Genomic DNA, 24212 nt, shown 5'->3' with positions numbered 1-24212 from the left:
ACACGCCAGAGAGGGACACCGCCTCTCCTGTTGAGTCCCAGATCTCTACTACTCCCTCAGAACCTAGAGACGAAGAAACAGATGTGAAAGAAGACTACAAGGAAGATGAAGAGAGGGAAGAGGAGGACAAGGAGGAAGAGAATGAAATAGAGAGCAAGCAGGGTGACGAGACAGAGAGGGAGGAGGAAGAAGATGAGGATGATGATGAAGAAGAAGAGAAGCCGGAGACTGAGTCAATCACAGAGACAATGCAACAGGGTACAGCCTCTAACCACCACCACCTGACGGAGAGCTTCATAGATGGGCGTGTTAAAGAGCCAATCGGAGAGCAGAGAGACATTGCAGAGGAGCATTCTGGGATGTGTAGCTCAGTGGAAGAGGAGCAGCTCTGTGACCTGGTGCAACATTTAAAGAGCGCACTCTCACACACAAACACAGGTGAGTTAACACACACACACGGTAGAGCGCGTGTTTAAACGTTTGTTTGCATAGCTGTTTGAGTGGGTTCGTTCAGCTGTGTGCGGTTTGTGTTCATTGGTGAACATCTGTGTGTTTAAGTAAGCTTCTTGTGTGTTCTGTAAGCTTATGTTCATCAGTGGTTTTTTTACTTACCACTTTATCTGTGTTTCGTCAAGTGTTTGTATTATGTTAGTGTGTGTGTCTGTTTCTCCAGTCTGCAGGCGAGGGACAGGGTTGCTGCAGGCTGCAGAGGAAGTCGGAGACTCGGTGTGTAATCTCGTCGCTGCAGTGAGCGCATCCACACACACACCCCAACACACATTCAGTCAGGGCATGTATCCAGAAGGCCAACTACCATTCTGATGACTGATTCAACCTCATGTTACAATAACACTGTTTTCTGCTTTTCTATTTTTGTGCAACACAAAGACCAATGCGTGAATAAATAAAATGTTTATCGTCATGTCCACCTCCTGTCAACGTATGACTCAATAGGCCGAGGGTTTAAAGCTCCAGCCACAATAGTCCGTTGTATCTGTTCATTACAAACTGGCCCAATGGTTTCCCTATGGGAGTCATCCATTGACAGACAACGGAGATGACAAGGGTCTGTACGTGTCCAGTTGTCGTTTTGTTACGGACAGAAATGCTCAGAGGAGTTGAAGTTTTGACAGTCCATGCGTCCATTTAGCCAATTAAAGACATGGAAGTGCTGTTAAGTTTCTAGGCTGTTTCAAACGTCACGCCCGAAAACCACAGATCAAATCAGATAGTGACCTCATACATATACATTTTGTCAATTTTCTTAGGAAATTACCTGTCATGATGTGTACTGTATCAATTGATACAGTACAGAGGGAGTTGATCTGGGATCAGGCAAGAACCGCCACTGCTCTCAGTAAACATGTGTAAGATATAACTCAGAACACTCAGTGATAGAATGTCTCATTTTTGCAAACAACTTTTTTTTAATGTGCAGTATTTATTAAATAAACAGTCCTTTGAAAAAATAGTCATTATAAAAAGAAAAAATAATCCAGATAAAAACTAAACAAAACAACAACAATTACCATAACAAAACAGACTGTTTTGCTGATTATTCTCTGTGCAAAGCATGATAGAATGAGGGAGGAATAGGGGAAGGGGGTCAAATCAAGTCCTAGCCCCTACCCTAGGACACTTCTTGATGGCCGCTCATAGTCCTGAAAGAATCAGGCAGTAGGCTGTGTGACAATAGCTCCACCTAGCCCTCTGGTGGCCTATCCAGTTCTTTCAGATCTACCAGGAGGCATCAAGGAGAGTTGAAGGGTAGGGGCTAGAAGTTGATTTGGGATTAGGCATTCTTCTCCCTCCCCTGACCATTTTAGATCATGTCCCACTCATCTCCTGACACTCCTCCTCGTTGTGCAAGGGGTGTGTCTAGGGGAGGACCGGCGGCCCTGGGTTCCACGGGCCTGTTTCATAGGGGTGGTAGGCACTGTCTCTGGTGATACCCTGGCTTTGGGCCTGGGGAGTTTCCTGCTCTCCGCGGCTCGCCTTGAGGGCCTTCTCCTGGGCTGGGCTGTGGGGGCTGGGTCCTGGCGGGGTGGAGATTTGTGCGGTGGGCTTGTGTGGCGAGGTGGCCGTCCTTTCTTTGTGCTGCGTGTGACTGGCTTCCTCGCTCCTCTCCTCCCACTCTTTACTCCTGGTGTCCGTGGCTTGTACAGGGGCGTGGGGCCTTTCTTAGGGTTGGAAGGTCCTGACTGTACATTCTGTCCTTCTCTCCCTTGCCCTTGGCCCCTCGTCCTGCTCCGCAGGCCATACACTTCCGGGTTAGAGGTCGAGTCAGGGGCGAGCGTGCCCAGTACGAAGCGGCTGCCGTTGGAGAGAGGGGAACGGCTAAAGGGTGTGGTCACGGCGGACCCTGCCTCCGAAGACCCTTGACCTTTCACCCCTACTGGTCCTGCAGGCTCTAACAGTGAAGTTGATGCAGGACTACCCCCACTACGTCCTCTCTTCCTGCTACCCTCGGAATCGTCTCTCCCCTCTCCTCCTCCCCCCTGCCTCCCCCGGGCCTCCCTGCCCTCCCCACCTTGTCTCTCTGTGTTGTTATCTGGACTCAGGCTCCTGAAGAGCTGTCTGACCACATGTGGCTGGGGGGGGCGAGGGAGACCGGAGGAGGAGGGGGCAAGCAGAAGGCCCTTCGGAGGTGCCCTGAGAATACGGTTGGTGACAGGGTCGTAGTACCTCAATGGAATCCTCCTATATTTGACCTTCAACCCTGTGTTGCCCTCTCCCGTCTCATATGATCTCTTCCTGCCGGGTTTTAGGCGGGGCTTGGGGTCAGTGTTAGGGGTTTCGGGAGAGGAGAGGACATAGATCAGCGATGTTTTGGACTGCACGGGGGTCATGAGGCGGGTGTAAGAAGAGGGCAGTCGCAGCGAGCACAGCCTGCTCCTCATCTCCGGGGTGTTCTCCAGATCACCACCAGTGCTGGGGGCCTGACGGGGGCTGAGGCCGTCCGGGGATACGCCCATTGGTTCGAGCGCTGGTTGTCGGACCACAGGGGTGACCGGTGGTGTAGTCTGGGTCCCATGGCTCACCTTGACCACCTGACACCTGGACGCCTGTCTGAAGCTCCTCTCCCGTATCCTCTTCTGTTTCTCCCTTCTCCTCTTAGAGCATTCTGCGTTGGTGTCGTCTTCATCATATTCAGCGAGGGGAAAGACATCAGCCTCCAATCCCTTTTCTTCATTCTGGTCACGCCCCTTCCTTTCCCGGCTCCTCTTCCCATACCTGAAGATGACATCAACAAAAATCGCCCCCCCCCCACCAAAAAAAAAAATCAGGACAGAAAAGGATAGTAATTTGATTGCAGACCTTTTTTGCGGGGTATTATTTTAAACTAATAAAAGAATAACAAAGTTGTAATCCAAAGTGTAAACATAAGATTACTGATTCGGTAACGATCACATCTTTTGCGTCGCCTACCTGGCAAGTGATTCACTGTCGAAGTAGCAGAGGAACTGTCCCTCGCGGAACTCCCTCACCATGGCCTCCACCTTCAGCTCATCCTCCAGCAGCACCTGAGTCAATGTCTTTCCCACAAATGAGGGAGGGATGTGTGGTAGAGCTGGAAAGGTGTCCTCTACTATGGGCTCCCTGTGTGTCTCTCCTCTCTCCGCCCCGGCCTCCCCTCCCTCCGCCCTGGCCTCCCCTCCGGCCTCCCCTCCCTCCCCCCCGGCCTCCCCTCCCTCCCCCCCTGTCCTGGTGTCAGAGTGGAGGGCAGAGTCCAGCTGGGTAGTGTACCTCTGATCCTCCAGGTTCACCTGAACCTCCATAAGACAGGTGAGGTCCCTGCCCTCCTGCCCTCTGCCTTGCCCAGGTGTGTCCTTCCCGACCTCCACCCTACCCCTCCCTAAAGCCACCTGCACTGGTGTGTCCCAGTCCTCACTGTCCCCTGTCGACCCTCCTCTGCCCAGTGAACCAGGGAGGCTGAGGTGGAAGCTGTCTGTGTCCCCCTGGTGGTGATGGATAGGACTGCGGCTGTAGCAGTGTCTCTGGATCACCTCCTCTATAACATCTCCCACAGGGTCTGAGTGATCGCTGGAGAATGCCTGGTCCCTATTGGTGTCTCTCCTCCAGGGGGGCTGGGCAGCATTCTCTGTCTTGGGCTTGGGGTCTGGGGTCTGGTCCCTTGGCATGGAAGGAGGCTGGTTGTCTTGCTGTGGGCTAGCAAGGAAGCGGGGAGGAGCATGGGAGGAAGAGGAGGAGTCTCTCCGCCGGTTAGTCTTCCTGTGTGCTTTCCTGTGGACCGGGGGAGGAGTTTGTTGGCCGCACGGTGGCGGGGAGTGTGTGTGTAAGCGGTCAGGGGAAGGTGCGTGTACTCTCTCTGTACTCTCTCTGTCAGGAGTCTGTCTTGTGTCCTGGCCTGGACTAGGTGGAGTTAACCACTCCGTCACAGACACCCCCTTTCTCCCCTCGCCTATTTGGCTCGTGGTTGTCGTCGCCGGGGCAACCTCCGCTTCCTGTTCGTAAACCAGCTGGCAGGAAGAGTCATTGGAGCTGGGCATGTCCTCGCGGGTTCCGAGCGAGGCTCCGTCATCTTCCGACAGGCAGAGTTCCGATAGCGCCTCCCTGGGAACCAGCGGGCTGCTTAACGACGGCAGATCAGCGTGGGTGGGGCTGAAGAGATAGACACACACACACAAGCCAGTCAGAGGAGAGAGTGCAGTGTGTGTGTTGTGTGTTGTGGTGTGCGTGTGCGTGTGTGTCTTACCGTGTGTCATTGTAGCGATGGGGGTGGTGCTGGATAACATCCAGCAGGAACCTCTCCATCAGGCTTCCAGAGGCGACGTTCGTGCGAGCACTGCGAACCACCTCTCTGTGTCTGGTGCTCTGGATGTGCTGCATGACAAACCACCATCGCAGGGTATAGCCAACAGGAGAGAGAGAGAAAGAGAGAGGAAGAGTCGTGTGGTCAGGGAAAGGGAGGGTCAGAGTGAGGGAGAGTGAGAGACAGTAGACTGTGAGACAATTAGTGGTTGGTAGTGTGCGTGTGTACCTGCTCCACACTGCTGTAAAGAGCCTGGCAGCAGCTGCAGTAGCCCTGTCGAGGGGGAACTCTGGATGGACCGGGCTGGTCCTCCCCACTGAGCCGGAGAGAAGAGAGACCACAGATGAACACCGCAACATGAACACAAACCACTGCAATGTCAGCACACTAGATGAAACAACAATAGACTTAGTGTATAACTTTGAGGTGTATTATTGTTCATGATTGGACCCCACATTTGCACTCATCAGTATGGAGGTAACTGTGTAATATACACTCACCGAACACTTTATTAGGAACACCTGTACACCTTCTCATGGTGGAGGTGGTGGAATGGTGTGGGGAAAGTTTTCTTGGCACACTTTGGGCCCGTTAATACCAATCAATCATCGCTTGAATGCCACAGCCTATTTGAGTATTGTTGCTGACCATGTGCATCCGTTCATGACCAATTATCTTCATGATGAATTACCAGACTACGTCACACTGACATCACGCAGGTTTGAATGCACATGTCGGTTGCAAAAAGAATGTTCGAAAGTCCAAAAACATGTTGTGTTGTGCAGTGGGATGCCAGAATCGAAAAGCTGTTAACAAAAGGTCTTAATTTTTACTGAATACCATCAACTCACGCTCCTTTTAATGCTAACCGCAGACATCTTTGGCTGCAAGCCCTCAGAAGAAAATATTGGAACGAGAACCTCATTAAAAATGCCAGACTTTGCAGTGCTCATTTGCATACTATTGCTTTAGGTACCAGCTGTTTCAGTTCTGCTATGTCTTCATCTGTCAGCTCTGAAAACATAATAAAATAAATGTTAGATAAATTATTTTGTTAATACATATTGCAACCACAGCTGGTTCCATGTGTCATTAACATGTTACATGGCACTGATAATAACGTTTTTATGTTACTTCTGTGTGATAGTAATGGCTTTACAACATGCAATTCAATGTTTTAAAGTACTCATTTATACCTGCTTCTTACATGTCCATGATCTGATCTTGTCTACATTTCTAGACAGGTATAGAGTATTAAAATACTTAAAGCGATAGTTTCACCCAAAAATCATATGTCATATATAACCTATAACGTTGGTGTTTCTACGCTTTTCTCTGGCTGGCTGCAGTTGGCCGTCTGTCCTCTTAGGCTTTCTGCTGATTTCACTCAGTCTGGCTGGCTTCACCTCTCTCTTGGATGTGTGGATCCATATATTAGTACCTGAAGTACAAGACTTCTCTGACTTTCCCATCCTGACACACAGCTCAACCTTTAACATAAGTGCAGGTGCAAGGCTGCAGCATGACCCTAACCTGCAGGAAAAATGGTATAGAGATTTATTCCTAGCCTAACACATTGGTTTAAATGGTGCTTGGCTAGATATGTCAATAACCACAGCTGTATGACTGCAGCAAATGAGCAGTTATTTTTTGTTAGATTAAATGAATGACACTGACAGTGGATTGGGTAAGTAATAATGGAAAGGTAAGATAACTTAGTAAATTAACGTTAGGTACATACCCTGCCATACAGGTGCAGTTCACAGTCAGGATACAGTTGTTTGTCTTGTTCTTGCCCTGTCTTTGGCTAGGCAGCACCTCAGTCTTCAGCACTAGTTTTGAACTTGGTAATCGTGAAATTGTATGTCTTTGGACGTGACGACAAAGAACAAAGTTGTACGCTTTTAACTTCTCCCGGGTATAAACACTTGGAGTGTCGATCAGGTAAGTATGTATGTCTGGCCACTGAAGGCTCGGCCATTTCGTTTCGTCGTTTAACCATTGACAGGGCGCCAATGCATATGGGTCTGCAAGACGTATCCCATTCACCAAGGTTAATTTCATAGCATAACAGTGCCTATCACTGGGTGACAAGCTGTTGTAGTAAACAGAGAACTTTTTCTTTTTTTTTAAATATATTTTTAGGGCATTTCTGCTTTATTGGGATAGAGATAGTAGAGATTGACAGGAAGGATGGGTGACATGCAGGATATGTTTGAATGGCCGGAATCGAACCAGGGACCTTGCGATGATATGGCATGCACCTTAGGGTGCTACGCCACTGAGCACCCCGCAGAGAACATTTTAAAACAAAAATGTACAACTATTACGTTAAGTAATAACGTAGGCTATATCGCTATATTAGTTAGCTGTCTTCCTCTGTTCATTTATCCTTTGTTGTCCTTAGCAACACAAGTTTTCTGCAACCGTTGTACACATCCCCAATGTTTACAAACATATAATTGGAGTATTATTTGAGTATTGTTGCCGACCATGTGCATCCTTTCATGGCCACATTTTACCCATCTTCTAATGGCTACTTCCAACATGATAATGCACCATGTCACAAAGCAAAAGTAATCTCAAACTGGTTTCATGAACATGACGATGAGTTCAGTGTTCTTCGGTGGCCTTCCCAGTCACCGGATCTGAATCCAATAGAACACCTTTGGGATGTGGTAGAACGGGAGATTCCCAGCTTGAAAGTGCACCTGAAAAATCTGCGGGAATTGCGTGATGCAGTCATATCATCATGGACCAGAATCTCAAAGGACTGTTTCCAACATCTTATGGAATCAGTGCCACGAAGAATTGAGGCTGTTTTGAGAGCAAAGGGAGGCCCTACCCAGTATTATTATAGTGTTCCTAATAAAGTGCTCAATGAGTGTACATGACCTATAGCCACAGGGTGTGTCATGTGAGCATGTGTGTGTTCAGGATAAAAACTCACGGACTGACGGCATCCATCCTGTTCTGTGGATCCTTCTGTCCCTGCTCTGCATCTGCCGCACAAACACAAGGCCTCAGGAGACAGACAAACACAGACAAACACAGACAAACACACACACACAACACACACACACAACACACAACACACAACACACCCACGCACCAGAGCCTTAAAACATGCATTAACAAACTCTCACAAAGTTATTATCCTCTTACCTTGAGCCGAGGGGGCAAATTGCTCCTCAGCAGGCATTTTGTCAACGAAGCATCAGCGTCTGGCTGACCAATCACATAACGACAGGTCAGCCTCCCATTTCTAAGTGGCTACTTGATGGTGATTGTGTTGGGCCAAGAGGTCACACCTACAGTAAGAGGCAGTGGACTGAGTAAGCCATAACCTTCTCTGTGGAACCACAAATGTACACAAACAACAACTGTGAGTAGCTTTTGCTACAAAAGTGGCACAACCTGTGACTGTCAGCAACTTTGACCGTTCAATGAAATGTTTCAATGAACACACGAGATGTGTGTTCACATTATGATAGCTAACCTAGCTGAAGCCATATCTGGATATGGCTTATATGTAAGCCTGTCTGTTGCAGAGTCCAACACTATGAGAGGCATAAGTGTACGCACCCTGCGTGCAGGCTATGGTCATCATAATTAGTGTACAGCTAACTTGCTATGTCCTCCAATATAACACATTCATTCATCGTTTGCCGCTGAAACAGTCAACCTTCACTTGGCGTAGGGTTCTACCAGGAAAAGTTACCTGGCCTGCGACTCGCAAGCTACGTTGTGATTGGCCGAAACGGAGGCAGTAACTGTGATGGCCTCCTATGAATCTTGTCAACTGACTAGCCCTAAAATGTTTCCTACAGATACCAGCTAGGGAAACAGCTTAACTACACACAAGCACAAACAAAACACGTATGTTTATCGTCATCTTCACAATATGCAAAACCCGCAATAGCGCGACTTACTATTCTTTTGAAACTAGCAAACACTTCGGTGGTTTTGTTATGCTAGCTAACTAGCTAGCGCGCTGCCGTTCGCCAGCGTGACAAGGAGGAGTCGGTTTTCAGGACCAGAAACACATGCACCACTGAAACCGCATTGACAATATGCAAACCATTTCAGATGTGTCGTGACAGAGGAAACGTTTGCCCATGCAATCTTCACCTGGTTGCTGTTCCATGCGAGTCTCATCGGCATCCGTATTTGCACCTCTCTTCCCCTTAGTGACGCTAAGGACGTGGCGTAGACACGCCCACCGTGTCGACGAAACCCAGCAACGACAAGGTCGTGAACAGAGGCGGTATTTACAGATTCAATAGATACTTCCTTCTTGCCATGCGTGAAGTTCAGTATTTATTTTTGAAAGGGCTCTGCTTAGCCAATCATTTGATGGCGTACTCACCAGGACATAACGGACGTGCTTACATTGACTGACGCTGAACCGTCTTTACAGGAGGTCCGATGACAGTTGTGTAACTCCCAAGACACTCCTCCCCCTCCCCCCACCGCAAATAAGTCGGTTGCCTGCCCTCTTTGACACCGATATTACGACATACTGGTTTAAAACCCAGTGTTCCAATTTCCAAGGGTCAGGTCATAGTTTTGATGAGCACAGAAAAAATGGTCCCCCATGACAACATATTTTCAACAAAAAACAAACGAGTATTTTTTTTTAATTTGAAGTGCTTTTTATTACAGCTCCATAGTCTGTGTGTATTTAGATCTTGTTGAAGGCAGCCACATCCATAGACTGAACGTAGTCCTCAAAGGCAGTGATCTCCTCCTCCAGCTGATCTGTGCCCACCTTGTCATCCTCCACCACACACTGGATCTGCAGCTTCCTGATTCCATAGCCCACTGGAAGCAGTTTGGCTGTAGGAGAGAGAGAACACATGTAAACACAGGCACTTCCGACTATAGGGAGAGAGATGACCACCCAACAAACCTTCCTGATGCCACTGGAAGTGGTATTAACGTCTTTCAGATTTATTTATTTAACTGGAACTGTGGATTTCAGTTGTTTCCCCCCCCCCCCCCAGTTATACATCCTCAGGCCAATTGCATCCATCTTACAAACCATCTGCAGTACGCGACATATTTACAACAATATTCTAGCCATTCCATTTCTATGAACTAGAAAGTCTTCCTGTAGACTTACACTGTCCCCAGAGCAGGCCGTCCATCTGTATGCTCCGTACACACTCCTCCAGCTTGGCCATGTCCGTCTCATCGTCCCACGGCTTCACGTCCAGCAGGATTGACGACTTGGCGATGAGGGCCGGCTCTGTGCAGACAGACGGAGGTACACAGTGAGCACAAGCCACAGTGACAGAACAGGAACGCTACTTCCTGACAGAAAACAGCCGGCAGCACTCAGATCAAAAGTGTCCATCAGAATTCAGTCGAAAGATGGTTAAAAGATAATCATAGACTCGCCAGCAGCATCTAACGGGGAGTATGGTTTATAAATGGCCATACAGTTCAAGAGCCTTACTACCAAGCAGTCCTCCTGAGAAGACTGTGGTAACAAAGTATTGTGTTGGTTGTGTGTGATGAAATCTTGGCCATGTACTTGTTGTACTCCTGCCTGTGTGTGACATCACGCTCTCTGCCCTGGGAGCATGCGAGACACTTACTTTTGGACTTCTTAGCGTTGTATGCTGCTAGTCGCTCCTCCTTCAGCCTGAGTGCCTCCTCACTCTCCTACAGGGGGTGAAAGAGAGGTCAGAGAAAGGAGTCGCCCGATCCACTTTTAACTAGCCGTCGGTAGACACCGGGGCGGTCAGAAACAAAAAGGGGATCCATCATAACATCAGCCGAAAGATGGTGAGTTAATCATCACATGCACCGGTCAAGTAGAGCCACAAAGAGCAGAGCCACGGATGTGCAGTGTCTGGCGAACTGTTCGAGGTGTGAAATAAGCGCATCAGTTCCACATTCTGACTTTGACCTGGGACAGGGGTGAGGACACAATCCTGCATTAGGTCGCACCACACTGCACATCCATGGTCAGCTCTGTGTTAGACAGGACGTAAATTGGTTACCTCCTCATCTTCAGAGCCGAACAGGTCGATGTCATCGTCGTCATCCTTGGAGTCTCCACCAGCCGAAGTGCAATCCTCCACCCCAGCGGGACCATAGTGACCCAGAGCCTTCTTCACCCCAGGTAGACTGGTGATAGGAGAGGGAGGGACATTATTACACTACCCTCACAGATCCTATCCACATGTACAGACATCTACAGGTTAAATCAGGAATAAAAAGTTGTGCATCAGGCTCTCAGGCGAAAGATGGTGTGAAATCATCACATAAACCTGCAGTCTATTTAGTGGTTCAATTAAACCCTATGGGGAACAGTGGGCACTCACCTGGACTTCTCCTTCTGGTAGGACTTGATGTGGTTGTACCAGCGCAGGGCATGGCTAAGGTCCGCTGAGGGGGCAGAGGAGATGGCATCAAACACAACAACGTCAGCCTGGGATGGCACATACCTGCACAGGTAAAAGGACAGGTTCAAAATCAGACGGAAAGATTACATTTTCACTTCCCTGGAAAGCTCATATCAGGGATTCCGCAGCAGTGCATTGCTACGGACTGTGCCGATAGCAGTAATTTTTGTAGAATAAAGAAAGATCGGCTCAGTAGGTTTGTTACACCTGGCTATAACTGTGCCACGTCGCATAACACTATACTAGCTAAGTAAAACCAGTTTACACCATATTGGCTGAATAGGTTGGACGTAGCTAGCTAGACAAATCCAAGCCATTGGCAGCTGTCCACGTCATTCATTCTGTGACTGCTAACGTCACTAGCTGTCCTGACGTTAGCGACAAGCTAGCTAGTTACACAGTACCCAGAAATAGGCTAGAATTATCTACTAACCCCTCGATGTAGCTCTTATCAGCCAAAAACTCATTCAGGACCTTGAGGCCTGCAGGGGTTTTAAGATCTCCGAAGCCCATTGTTCTTATTTAGAAGGCGAGACCTCGTGCGTGGATGAGACTTCAACGGCAGGAAGAGCGAAGGACCGAAGAAGGGGCCGAGGAGGACTTTATACTCCTGCACTGACTCCTCCTCTTTCACTCGTCTTATGGTCTTCTTGTGTTCTGATACTGTGATATAACATGATACCACCCATGCAGATTATTGCTAAATACAGTTCATTTTTCTGTTGTAAAAGTGCAGTTCAATAACCTTAAGTATCAGTGTAGCTGTAACATTATAATCCATATTTCTCGTGATGGAAAAGTAACTTCTTGGACCACATGCGCCATCTGCTGGGACAAGACGAAACGTGCAGCACTCGACACGTTCCTTTCATTGTTACAACAATACCGTTATGATAAAATAGAAAATATATCTTCTTCGCCAGTATGAATATCTACCAGTTTCCTTAAAAAAATACACCCTAAAAAATAACAGAATAAAAAAAAAGTGAATAAACTACATATTCATGTACCGGAAGTAGCTAGTGCATTAGTTACATTTACCGGGTGAAAGGTGTAGTGAAACTTTTGGTCCTAGTAAACATATCTATACGTGATTATTTGTTCTGATTATTTTGATCATATTGATACATTGTAATGCGATGGAAATGTATTTAACTAGATCTTAAATGAAGAAGAGTAGGCTTTTTTTTCTTTTTCTCCGTCTTCAGTGGTGTGGAGCACTGTCTCTGGTGCTCTGCCGCCTCGGGGCTCGTCGGTCATTTCCGTTGTTGTGACCCGAGACTTCCGAAATTCGCCCATAGTTAGCTAGTTGACTGTATGCGTAGCTAAGTTCACCGCTGTTCTGGTCGAGAAGGCCAAATAGCGACAAGGTAAGAAATGTATACCTGATAGTCACCGAGGTAGTCATGCAAACTTTGTTGTTTACATGAAAGATACATGTCAATTAAATGCATGTGACAGATTAGTAACACTGTTCTTACAGACACCCCGTGTCCTTGACGGGCTAGCTAGCGCTAAGTAGCATACCTGGGGAAACGTCAACAGCGATTGGGCTGTCAGGAGGTCGTTTGATTTGATGCAACCTTTATTTTTTCACGTATATTTTGTAGTTTGTATACTATACTGAGTGTGGGCTGGAGAAGGCAGACGCTGACAGCTATTAGCTAGCTAGCAAGGTGTCTGATTTTGTAATAACAATTGTCTTGGGCAGCCGTCCCTTGACACAACTTCTCATCTCGCATTTGGAAAAAACGTGATCCAACTACTCGATGATAATGTAATTGTCAACCGTTCATATCCGCCTGTCATGTTTTAACCAGCTTAGTTGTCTCGATTGAACTCTCCTTTCTCCCCCTCCAGCGTCATGTTGCGTTTTCCAGCCGTCACCCGTGCGCTAGCCGGGGCAGCCAAGGGCAGCCTGTCCCCATCCAAAAACGGTAATTAGTCAACGACCGTATGTCTGTCTCGCTGTCTGTGTGTATCTGCATGTCATATAGATGCTTGGAGTGTATTGTGACTGTCGGACTATATGACCCTTTTGTCCTCCCACGCTGTCACACTACTTGGATATGTGCCACTTGGTTGAGAGGCTGTTGTGAATTGAAGCAGATATACTCCCACTTGTTTTTATAGCAGTATTATTATAACATTATTACATTATTATTATTATATGGTCAGTAACACAATGGAAGTCATATCTGTGTGTTTTAGATATTATTAGCTGTGTTAATTCTGTGTTTTCGCTTGCAGTGCATATCTCGGTCCGGGCAGCCACTAATATGGTGGAAGTGTTTGTTGATGGGAAATCTGTGGAGGTGGAGCCTGGAACCACTGTACTGCAGGTAATCCCTCCCCTTCCAAAAAACAAACAAACAATCGCTGTTATGTTAAAATGAGTGAATCTGTGAAGTTATCAACTCATGCTAAAGAACCTTGTTAGCTAGTAGGTCTACTGTCTGTGTGTATAACCGTAGTGACAAACTGGACGTGTTTTAGTAACTGATGATGGTTGTGTGCTTGTAGGCCTGTGAGAAGATGGGGGTGCAGATTCCACGGTTTTGTTACCATGAGCGTCTGTCAGTGGCTGGAAATTGCAGAATGTGCCTGGTGGAGATTGAGAAAGCCCCAAAGGTAACACAATCCCAAAATAGGTCCCATCATAGATCTGAAGAGATCACAGTCCACCTAACTTGAGGGTTTGCCTTTTTTTCTTGATTGACAGGCAGTAGCAGCATGTGCCATGCCAGTGATGAAAGGCTGGAATATCCTCACCAACTCAGAGAAGACCCGCAAGGCCAGGTACACACACACACACACACACACACACACACACACACACACACTGCCGAGGCTCTTAACTATAGTAGATATTTCATGTGATATTAGATATTTCATGAGTTAGTGTTTTTGTATCGATAGTGTTTGTGTATCTGTAGGTCCGTTTTTGTGCATGAACATGTGTGTCTGTGTGCGTCCGCAGAGAGGGAGTGATGGAGTTCCTGCTGGCTAACCACCCCTTGGACTGCCCCATCTGCGACCAGGGAGGAGAGTGTGACCTACAGGTAACACACACACACACACACACACACACACACACACACACACACACACACACACACACACATTCAAAGTTTCTCTCCCGCACACTATTATCTCATCACTCAGTGACTGCAATGTGTGTGTGTGTGTGTGTGTGTGTGTGTGTGTGTGTGTGTGTGTGTGTGTGTGTGTGTGTGTGTGTGTGTGTGTGTGTGTGTGTGTGTGTGTATATCTCTCAGGACCAGTCCATGCAATTTGGGACTGACCGGAGCAGGTTCAGTGAGGACAAGCGTGCGGTGGAGGACAAGAACATCGGGCCGCTCATCAAAACCATCATGACCCGCTGCATCCAGTGTACACGCTGCATCCGGTGAGCCCTGCTCTGGGCCTCTCCCCCCACCCCCGCCCCTCCCAGCCACCTTCTCTCTCTCTCTCTCTCCACCCTGTGTGGGTCAATAGCCGCTTCCAGACTATCGCTCGATATCTGACTGAGTAAGTGCGTGCCAGCGCTGCAGCGTGTAAAGCCAAACAGAATGTAAAACAGAAGTTAAAGGCTTGAAAAGTGAGTACAACATCTGAGAAGACAAGCTCAAAGTCTGTGCCAGCTAAGACAAGCTAAGTCTGTGCCAGCGCCCAATCCAGTTTATCTCACTAACTGCCATAGAATTCCGGAACACTCACCACCCAGAGTGCCAGGTGTTTTTATGTGGTATTTACCTAGCAACAATATTTTGATTGGCTACAAAATGAAGCATCATAATCCTATGCATTTTTGGTGAATAAAGTCACCCTTAGCAATCGATTTGGGTGACTTTATTCACCCTTGGCACTAAATGAGTTAGGCATACTTGATGCCCTCTCTGACCCATGTGAAACGGTTGAGTCTCTCTTTTTTCTCGTCTCTCTACGCGCTTGCACACGTACTTGATCGGATATAAAGCGATCGTCTAGGTAAGGTATTTCCATTTCAGTATTTGAACACAGCCATATCCTCGTACCCCTTCAGTGTCAACAGATCTGAAATGACTGAACAGGTGATTCAGCAATATGACTATGACCTATTGGGGGGGGGGAGGGGGACAAGATGAGATGTGTTATATATCGCATGTGTATATGTCTGAGTGTCAGTTTTGCCAGTGAGATCACGGGGGGGGCTATGGGATGGCATACAGTACTGATTGATCGCTTGATGTTCTCTGTATGCCAGCTTTGCCAGTGAGATTGCGGGCGTTGAGGACCTGGGCACCACGGGCAGAGGGAACAACATGCAGGTGGGAACCTACGTGGAGAAGATGTTCATGTCCGAGATGTCAGGAAACGTCATCGACATCTGTCCTGTAGGAGCCCTCACCTCCAAACCATACGCCTTCACCGCCCGACCCTGGGAGACTAGGTAGTGTGTGTGTGTGTGTGTGTGTGTACGTGTGTGCGTGCGTGCGTGAGTTTGGGACACACTCTAGAGCTGAAAGTTGCTATTGTTAATGTGTGTATGTTTTGTGTGTTTGTAGGAAGGCTATAGATGTGTAACATTGTTGTGTGTGTGTGTGTGTGTGTGTGTGTGTGTGTGTGTGTGTGTGTGTGTGTGTGTGTAGGAAAACAGAGTCTATAGATGTGCTGGATGCGGTGGGCAGTAACATCGTTGTGAGCACACGTGGAGGGGAGGTGATGAGGGTGTTGCCCCGCCTTAACGAAGACGTCAACGAGGAGTGGATCTCAGACAAGACCAGGTGAGCCCCATTCCTCGTTATCTAGTTCATTCACATGAGTCTGGGATGCGCGTGTGTGTGTGTGTGTGTGTGTGTGTGTGTGTGTGTGTGTGTGTGTGTGTGTGTGTATGCGTGTGTGTTTGTCTGTGTGTGATTGTGTCCTACTTCAGGTTTTTGGTTTAATGTCTGTGTATCTAGGTTTGCATATGATGGTCTGAAGAGGCAGAGGCTGACCCAGCCCATGGTGAAGGACGCGTCAGGTCAGCTGATCCCCACATCCTGGGAAGACGTTCTCACTCGCGTGGCCGGAGCTGTATGTACACTCTGTGTGTGTGTGTGTGTGTGTGTGTGTGTGTGTGTGTGTGTGTGTGTGTGTGTGTGTGTGTGTGTGTGTGTGTGTGTTCGTTATGCATTTATTGTGTTTATGCGTTTCTGTATGTGTATTGTGTATAATGCAGTGTGTGTGTGTAGTTGCAAGGCGCCCAGGGCAGTGATGTGGCAGCCATAGTTGGTGGTATGGTGGACGCAGAGGCACTGGTGTCTCTGAAGGATCTCCTCAACAGACTGAACAGTGACAACCTCTGCTCTGAAGAGGTGTTCCCTATGGCAGGGGCTGGGTGAGTGAGGTGGGGAGAGAGGGGGTCACAATGGGTCGGATGGGTTGGTTAGTAATACGTTGGCTCAAGGTTAGTTTAGGTTGGATAGAATGTACATCAGTGGTGTTCACTGGGATGGCACACCTGGGGCCTGTCCAGGAGATTGGAAGGTGCTGGAACATTCACATAGATATGTGCTGTGTAAGACACCTGGGAATGTCTGTCACGTCGGCGAGGGAGTCATATCAGCTCTATAAATTAGCTTTCTATCTGCAACATTTGGAACTTCTCACCTCACTGGACACAACCATGTCAAGTTTCATGTCAAATGATGTGGATTAGTTTAATCAGGTATTGACAAAAGCCCAGACACACTGGTGAATGTTGTGGTGGTTGTTGTTGTTGTTGTTGTTCTTAGAAGTGATGTGGGCTGTGTCATGGTGGTCTCTCCCCAGAACGGACCTCCGCTCTAACTACCTGCTAAACTCTCGCATCACCGGCATCGAGGAGTGTGATCTGCTGCTGCTCGTAGGAACCCACCCTCGCTATGAAGCCCCGCTCTTCAATGCGCGCGTCCGCAAGAGGTAAACACACACACACACACACACACACACACATTCTCTCCTCACATATTTGGAAGGGGTTACACACTCTCACAGATTGCAAAAACACGCACTCAATGCAAACACACATCATGGTACAAAGCCTCTCTCATCCCACCCCCACCCCCCCCCCCCTCTCTCTCAGCTGGCTCCATAATGACTTACGTGTGGCCCTGGTTGGGAAGAGTGTGGACCTCAACTACACCTACGACCACCTGGGAGAGTCCGCTCAAGTGCTGAAAGAGCTCGCCAACGGGACACACCCCTTCTGCCAGGTAACCACAGCAAACTGGGAAATCAAAAGGGAGAAATCGCTTCTGCCTGTTGTCGGTTTTAAGTTTCAAGTTTGTTGTCGTGCTGGTCATGGTTGTTTGTTTGTAGCTGTAGTTTGTTGATTGTTGAATCCCTCCCCCCCGGTAGGTTCTCTCAGAGGCCAAGCGGCCAGTGGTGGTGGTGGGCAGTGCATGCCTGCAGAGGGAGGATGGGGCGGCCATTTTGGGCGCCGTGTCAAGCATCGCCCAAAACGCCCGGGCCAGCAGTGGGGTGGAGGAAGGCTGGAAGGTCCTCAACGTGCTGCACAGGTTGGCTTTCTCCACAAACCACAGTAGCCAGACTCTGGCTCCAGTTCCTAACCCCTACCTCTAGGCACCTGTGTAGATCTGAAAAGATTAGATAGGTGCAAGCAATGTGGGGAAAATGCTCTGATTTGTCTGTGTCTGTGTGTGTCTGTAGGGTGGCCAGTCAGGTGGCAGCCCTGGACCTGGGCTATAAGGCGGGGGTGGAGTCTATCCGTAAGGCACCACCCAAAGTTCTGTTCCTGCTCGGAGCTGACGCAGGCTGCATTACCAGACAAGACTTGCCCAAGAACAGCATGATCATATACCAGGGTATACACACACACACACACACACACACACACACACACACACACGTTGCATTATCAGTGCATTACCAGTGTACACACACACACACACATACAGCACGATTATATACCAGGGTACAGATACATGGCATGAGAGTACACACACACACACACACACACACACACACACACTCACACACTCTGTTAAGGCTCTTGCTGTGTCTTCTGCCCAGGTCACCATGGAGATGTGGGTGCCCCCATGGCTGATGTCATCCTGCCTGGTGCCGCCTACACTGAGAAGAATGGAACATATGTGAACACTGAGGGGCGGAGCCAACAGACGCGTGTGGCCGTCACAGCACCCGGCATGGCTAGAGAGGACTGGAAGATCATCAGAGCCATCTCAGAGGTACACACACACACACACACACACACACTCTCTCTTTCTTATGTGTGTCTGTGTCTGAGAGTGTATACTGTATTATAATGTGTTTCAAGCTGGCAGATATCAGTCTGCCTAATGCTGTGGATGAGGTGTGTATCAGTGTGTTATCTTATGGCGTGTGTGTTTTTTTAGCTGGCAGGCGTGACTCTGCCTTATGACTCCGTGGATGAGGTGAGGGCAAGGCTGGCAGAGGTTTCTCCTAACCTGGTTCGCTACGACGACGTGGAGGATGCCAACTACTTCAAACAGGCCAACGAACTCGCTCAGGTAAGAGTGAAACCTTTCACGGGCATGTGATGCGTTTAACCAAGTTCTGTTTGAGTTTCACTGTCAAGCATCTGCTCCCTTGGCACTGGACAAGCTGGTTAGAACACTACTATTGTTAATTAGCTTTTTAATTAGCTTTTTTTTAAATTTTATTTGTAGTCCCATTTGTAGTCCCATTTGTCGAAATAAGTTCTCCTTTCCTCTACCACTTTCTCCTCCTGACCCCCGAACTCGATTTTCGTGTCGCTATTTTGAAGGGTGTCCCAATAGTGTAGAAGTTGAAGTCCACTTCAGATACCTGTCGACATTTTGGAGGAGGAACCAGTGATGAACATGGCTCGATTTAAAGCTCTGTGATTGGCTTGCGGTCGTCAGTAATTGTCGTGGCAACATGATGCCGAAGTGGGTAGGCTGTCCCAGGTGTCACCGTTACTCCTCAGCCATTTTCTCCTCAACTCTTCTTCCCCACTTTAGATATTTCCCAGGGTAGGAGTCAGTGGCAGTGGAGAGGAGCAGTGGAAGCGTTTGGGACACACCTTTATGTCTTTCATTAGCTACCAAGTAGATACCGATTGTTGATCTGTCAGTCGGTAGAAAGTAACAAGCGAATATTGAGAACTGACTATTTTCACGCCCTCCTCCCTCTTCTCTATCTTTCTCTCTCTCTCTCAGGCGTTGGATCAAACTCTTCTAGCAGATGCTCTCGTTCCTCCTCAGCTCACAGCTAAGGACTTCTACATGACCGGTACGTCTATGTGACATAGATAAACGTGTGTGTGTGTGTGTGTGCGCGCGTGTAACCCTCTCTATCTCTCCTCTGTAGACTCCATCAGTAGAGCATCCCAGACCATGGCTAAGTGTGTGAAGGCCATCACAGAGGGAGCAGATGCCATTGATGAACCATCCATTTGCTGAACATGCACACACACAACCATGTTCACACCAACGCACACGCACACGCATAACGCAGTGGTGACTCTCCTTTATTTAAATTGTCCTTGCTGCTTGTTGTAAAGATCCTGTTTCCACATTGAGGTCGAGTAAGGTTTTGTTGAAGAAAGCTGAATCTGTACTCTGATTATGAATAAAGAATTATACTGTATCACTCTGTCTATGGCTGAGTGTTATATACACACACACACCTGGTCATCCTGCTGGGGACCAATCGTAGGGCCTCCGAAGACGCAGAAGCATGCAGATCGTACAGATTGTTCGTTGTTCAAATAGAGAACTGTGTTCGATAATACTGCTCTGTATCAGGGACAACTCAAGTGAGCACCTGTATCACCACCAACATATTTGGATTGCGTATTAAACAATGTTGGAACAGTTTGTGTCTGTACATTGTTTAGAAGAAACACAGGGGATATGGGAACTGCTTTATTCAGTAGTAGAGTGATATGCATTAGCCAGTGGTTTAAGAGTTGCTAAATGCACACAACATGGTACAAATATATCAGCAGTCTATGTGTATAGCATACATAATCTATAAACTATGTAGGCTATACATTATTTTGTAAATGATCAAGTTTCTCCATATATCACATGTTTGACACATATCTACATTATATTAAAAAATAATCCATTAAAAACAGATATGCTCCTTCTACATTTTCTCTTATGTCACACACACGTTGTTTCTTCTGCTCTTCTCTGGCACATTCTTCCATTCATGGCTGCATGTTAAAAAAATCTTAAAGCACATCATACAATAGGTTAACCTTTAAATCACTGGTAACGTGTTCAGCTGTGCCTTGTATCTGCTACATGTACCAAATGGGAGCTTGTTGTAGCTACTCTACCATGGCACGGTGGCGTTGCCTTCCTGAGACACTGGCATGGGATAGGTTAGTGGTTAGGACCATGCTTGGGAGGGGGGCCTTTGCAAAGCCAGGGGTAATGGGTAGGGTCAGCTGGGGGTTGTGGGTTGGGGTCAGATGAGGCTCCAGATGACAGTGAGTGCAGCCACGATGCCATTCAGGACAGCCATGCTGTAGCCAACGTGGTAGGAGTGACCTGTTAGCCGCCTGGAAGACATACACAGTCACACACACACACACACACACACACACCAAGGCTGGTGCATTACACAGACACACAGAACACAATAACAAGACCACAGAGCCACTTAAACTCTATACAGATCTATAGCAAGCCATACGTGGCTTTGGAAGAGAACAGAGTGAGCTGAGACAGAATAATCAGGAAGAATTAGGCCAGTGGAGGAGTGATGCTACAAATTGTGTGTGTGTGTGTTACCTGAGGGGGGCAGTCGAAAGTGGCGTTGGGGGGTGCATGCCTGGCTCATAGGAGTCAAAGTAGGTGAGTGTCCAGGATAAACTACAACAGGACACGCCAGCAAGCACTGACAATACCAGAACACTCCAAAACCCTGTGGAGAGAGGGAGCCTATATAAGGAGGAGGAAGCAACTGGAAAATCGTTTTTTGATTTCCAGCCTAGGTTGTGTGACCCCGACAGCTCACTTACCTAGGAGCCTTATCTCTGAACCATCCTCTTCTATAATTCTTTCAGCCCGCAGGTCTACAAAACAAAGAGAAATATAATCATCATGTTCTTGTAGCCCAGTTCATTTACATCATAAAATGCTAACTTGGCCCATCAGAGAAATACGTCTGATTGGCCTTATCTTTATGATATATTATTTGGGAAGAACATCTAGGCATATTTATGCGAGTGCTAATCTCATGTCTGAAATTCTGAGTAGCCTACTAAGAAATATTAAATCAAAACATGGCGGGTACTATCACTCTTACTACTACAGACGGGCTATATGCTACCTTTTAGAATGAGATACAGGAAAGAGCAGATGAACGCAACGGCTGACAGCAAAAGCACACAGCAGAGCATGGATAATATGTTCTTGGGCCACCATCTGCCGTTGTCCCAAAAAACATTGCTTGGTTGTATCGGGTGGTGCTGGACACGACCTCGGTGTACCAACTGTCCCCCTCCCTGACCCTGGTCAATCCCGGATGATCTTTGCTCAAACTCCGCGTCCAAATTGCGGTCTAATAATCTTTCACCGAGCCCGTCCATTTCACTGGCGAAAATGTATCTGTTCCAAAGTGCAAAGAAATAATCAATCTCGGTGCGTAGGCTACTATGACGAGTATGGTAACAGAGACATTACTCCAAAAATACTTTTTCTTAACTTTTGATTTGCAACATAACTATCCGAGTCATTTTTTTTTTTTTAAATTTTAAACATTGGAGCTACCTCTTCCGCATCTGAAAAAAAGGGCAGCCTTAAAAAAAAAAAAACGTTTAACCAATCGAATATCATTACTTTACCCAATTAAAGGGATAGTTCGCACTCTCTTTACGTAATTAAAGGGATAGTTCGCGCAAATCCCAAAATACAGTAAAAGAAGACGTCAGTGAAAACCACGCTTTGTAGTTGGTTTTGTTTATCAATCTCGGTTTAATGACCATGGGGGTTGATTGCTTCAAGCTGAAATGTGTCATAGGCCTACATACAGCCTGAGTAGAGAGACAAGGCAGTATGCCTTAGGAGAGGTGGAGATGTAAATGGTCCCCCTTCCATCATTTCAACAGGAAAGTTGATCCCCTGAGTACTTGACAGAGTGGAATTCAATGCAAATGTTTCAGCCCTCGTGTGGATAAGAAAAAACCCCAGCATCCATTAACTTCCTTCCCCTGTGTGTCTCTCTTACTCTCTCAGCAGTAGACTCAGAGTGGCAGAGACCTCCTCTCCTAAAAGGTGCACATCAGATAAGTGCATACTTCATGTACAAAGCATTTCACCAGTCTCAATTCAAATGTATCCCTTTAAAGTAATCCGGGTAGCTACATGCTATCCAGATATGTGCTCTCATAAGTCTATAAAAACTATGGGCAAAAATGTCTGTTTTTATTTATTTATTTAAAAATAACAGGATGTATTTTTAACCTGGATTAAGGTATGATGAAACAGTCTTTGAGAGCTGTTATTTATGACAGTTATGGGTGATGCTGTCAACCCTTCCTTTTGTTTTCTGGCAGGAAATCGTTGTACACAGTGTGTGGAACTTAACCTAAGTGTCCAAAATAATTGTAAAAATTGACCATAAATGACCTGACAGTCTGACAGGATACTGTTTATTTACACAACATGTGCAGCATCAACATCAACAATAGTAATCACAAACACACAGCAGGGTACAAGCAACAAGCGGGACTCCCTAGAAAACGTATATACATGTAGAAAAGTCTTGTGCTGTTAATACTTCCTATTTCTCTTTTTTTTCAACAGTTCATTATGAAATGGATCGATCTCTCTCTCTCTCTCTCTCTCTCTCTCTCTCTCTCTTTCTCTCTCAAAGTTAGTCCCACGAGTCAGACAGGCAGGAAAAAGCTTTGGGTGTGGCCTGGGCGTGGGACTGTTTCTGCATTCATTAATGCTACATCCTAACCTTGACAAGACAACAACAAAGGAGTTGGCTAAAGCAGAAACAGACCAGCAACCCAGGCATGGTGTGGTCAAGCTAGGAGAAGACAATGATGACCTGTATTTCAGGGTAAAGGTAGTAAATATAGTAAACATTAAATGTAGTGAAAATAGCAAGCGCTGTACAAGTTTTACTGTTACACAGCAGATTGACGGACCGATGTCAAACCTCTCTAGGAGTGAGTTTGAACAACATGATTCTCAGTGTTATATTCAGGAATGTTACAGCTCAAAACAGAGTGAATGAACCAGAGCCATTTTGTAGAAAGCTAAGCATTGATGTTTCAACCAAAAATATTAATATGCATTTTACAGACCATATCGTAATGGCAGCCGAGTGCCTCCTGTCCAATATTGACCAGACAACAGCTGTTCATTTCATTGTATTAATTAATTTTTAAACAAGCTTGCTAACTGAACTACTAGAATTGGAACTAGAATCCAAATACTGATGATGTGTAGGGTTAGGGTTAACGCAAAAACGGCACTGCGTTGGCATGCGCCATGTTCTGTACCAGCTATTTCCTAAGTGGGAAGTGTTTCCTAAGTGCACGGAAGATGTTTGAGGTAGCGCAAGCGCTGTCCAGAGTGCAAATGAATTGCGTTGAGTGCAGCGCATGTCGCTTAACATGTGAATGACCTTTTATGGCTCTAAAAGCCAAACGCAGGTGTATTGGCAATTTGTGTTGGCGGCAGCAGGTGAAATTACCGGAGCGCTGTCTTGCGCTCAGGTGGGTGGAGTAGCGGTAAAAGAGGCGTGTTCACGACAATGAGCAGGTTAAATTCCCTCATTTGCACTGAATAATTCTGACGGCACACCCAAGTGGAGATGGGAGGCTGAAGTGAATTAAGCGCCACAGATTATTCGAGCGATTGATAGAGAGGAGTTGAGTATGCGGTTCAAATTGAGGCAGGGACTCACAGCTCACCTGCGAAATGATGCCATCGAAAGTATTTTCAGGTAACTCCATGTTTTAATTTCATGCAATGCGTGGAAGTCGGGTTGAAAACATAGGGCAGAGCGGAATGGGAGAG

At 47.1% G+C, this 24212-nt stretch overlaps 4 protein-coding genes and 1 long non-coding RNA gene across 5 annotated transcripts in view; 2 read left to right on the top strand and 3 right to left on the bottom strand.

Annotated features, from left to right (window-relative positions):
• Positions 1 to 885, top strand: part of dytn (dystrotelin) — a 4394-nt gene extending 3509 nt beyond the window's left edge. The window contains exons 13-14 of the mRNA XM_083684536.1: positions 1 to 438; positions 653 to 885. The exon at positions 1 to 438 is cut by the window's left edge and continues 37 nt beyond it. Coding sequence (XP_083540662.1) covers positions 1 to 438; positions 653 to 822 — 608 coding nt within the window. The 3' untranslated portion in view covers positions 823 to 885. The remainder of the gene's footprint in view (positions 439 to 652) is intronic.
• Positions 886 to 1438: 553 nt separating this feature from the next.
• zdbf2 (zinc finger, DBF-type containing 2) lies at positions 1439 to 8961 on the bottom strand. The gene is made up of 8 exons (XM_083684215.1): positions 8906 to 8961; positions 7940 to 8085; positions 7725 to 7776; positions 5003 to 5090; positions 4718 to 4845; positions 3684 to 4623; positions 3430 to 3635; positions 1439 to 3234 (listed from the first exon to the last, which is right to left on the bottom strand). The coding sequence occupies exons 2-8, from the start codon at positions 7974 to 7976 to the stop codon at positions 1839 to 1841; spliced, it is 2847 nt and encodes a 948-aa protein (XP_083540341.1). The 5' UTR covers positions 7977 to 8085; positions 8906 to 8961; the 3' UTR covers positions 1439 to 1838.
• A 445-nt stretch (positions 8962 to 9406) lies between these two features.
• eef1b2 (eukaryotic translation elongation factor 1 beta 2) lies at positions 9407 to 11756 on the bottom strand. The gene is made up of 6 exons (XM_083685346.1): positions 11624 to 11756; positions 11110 to 11232; positions 10786 to 10912; positions 10378 to 10444; positions 9900 to 10025; positions 9407 to 9613 (listed from the first exon to the last, which is right to left on the bottom strand). The coding sequence occupies exons 1-6, from the start codon at positions 11701 to 11703 to the stop codon at positions 9459 to 9461; spliced, it is 678 nt and encodes a 225-aa protein (XP_083541472.1). The 5' UTR covers positions 11704 to 11756; the 3' UTR covers positions 9407 to 9458.
• Positions 11757 to 12464: 708 nt separating this feature from the next.
• ndufs1 (NADH:ubiquinone oxidoreductase core subunit S1) lies at positions 12465 to 19812 on the top strand. The gene is made up of 19 exons (XM_083684695.1): positions 12465 to 12560; positions 13051 to 13127; positions 13441 to 13532; positions 13714 to 13821; positions 13913 to 13989; positions 14171 to 14252; positions 14469 to 14599; positions 15437 to 15622; positions 15822 to 15956; positions 16134 to 16248; positions 16407 to 16552; positions 16987 to 17115; positions 17279 to 17408; positions 17554 to 17714; positions 17866 to 18020; positions 18229 to 18404; positions 18573 to 18707; positions 19380 to 19452; positions 19531 to 19812. Exons 2-19 carry the CDS (start codon positions 13055 to 13057, stop codon positions 19620 to 19622), a joined length of 2196 nt encoding a protein of 731 aa, XP_083540821.1. The 5' UTR covers positions 12465 to 12560; positions 13051 to 13054; the 3' UTR covers positions 19623 to 19812.
• A 1202-nt stretch (positions 19813 to 21014) lies between these two features.
• On the bottom strand, positions 21015 to 21942 carry LOC310815079. The gene is made up of 3 exons (XR_014554609.1): positions 21508 to 21942; positions 21197 to 21250; positions 21015 to 21099 (listed from the first exon to the last, which is right to left on the bottom strand). It is a non-coding gene; the product is annotated as an uncharacterized lncRNA (long non-coding RNA).
• Between the last annotated feature and the right edge of the window lie 2270 nt (positions 21943 to 24212).

This window comes from Argentina silus, assembly GCF_951799395.1.
Source record: "Argentina silus genome assembly, chromosome: 14".
Classification (NCBI taxonomy): domain Eukaryota; kingdom Metazoa; phylum Chordata; class Actinopteri; order Argentiniformes; family Argentinidae; genus Argentina; species Argentina silus.
Note: the sequence above shows the minus strand (reverse complement) of the source record. Positions and strands in the feature narration are given on the sequence as shown.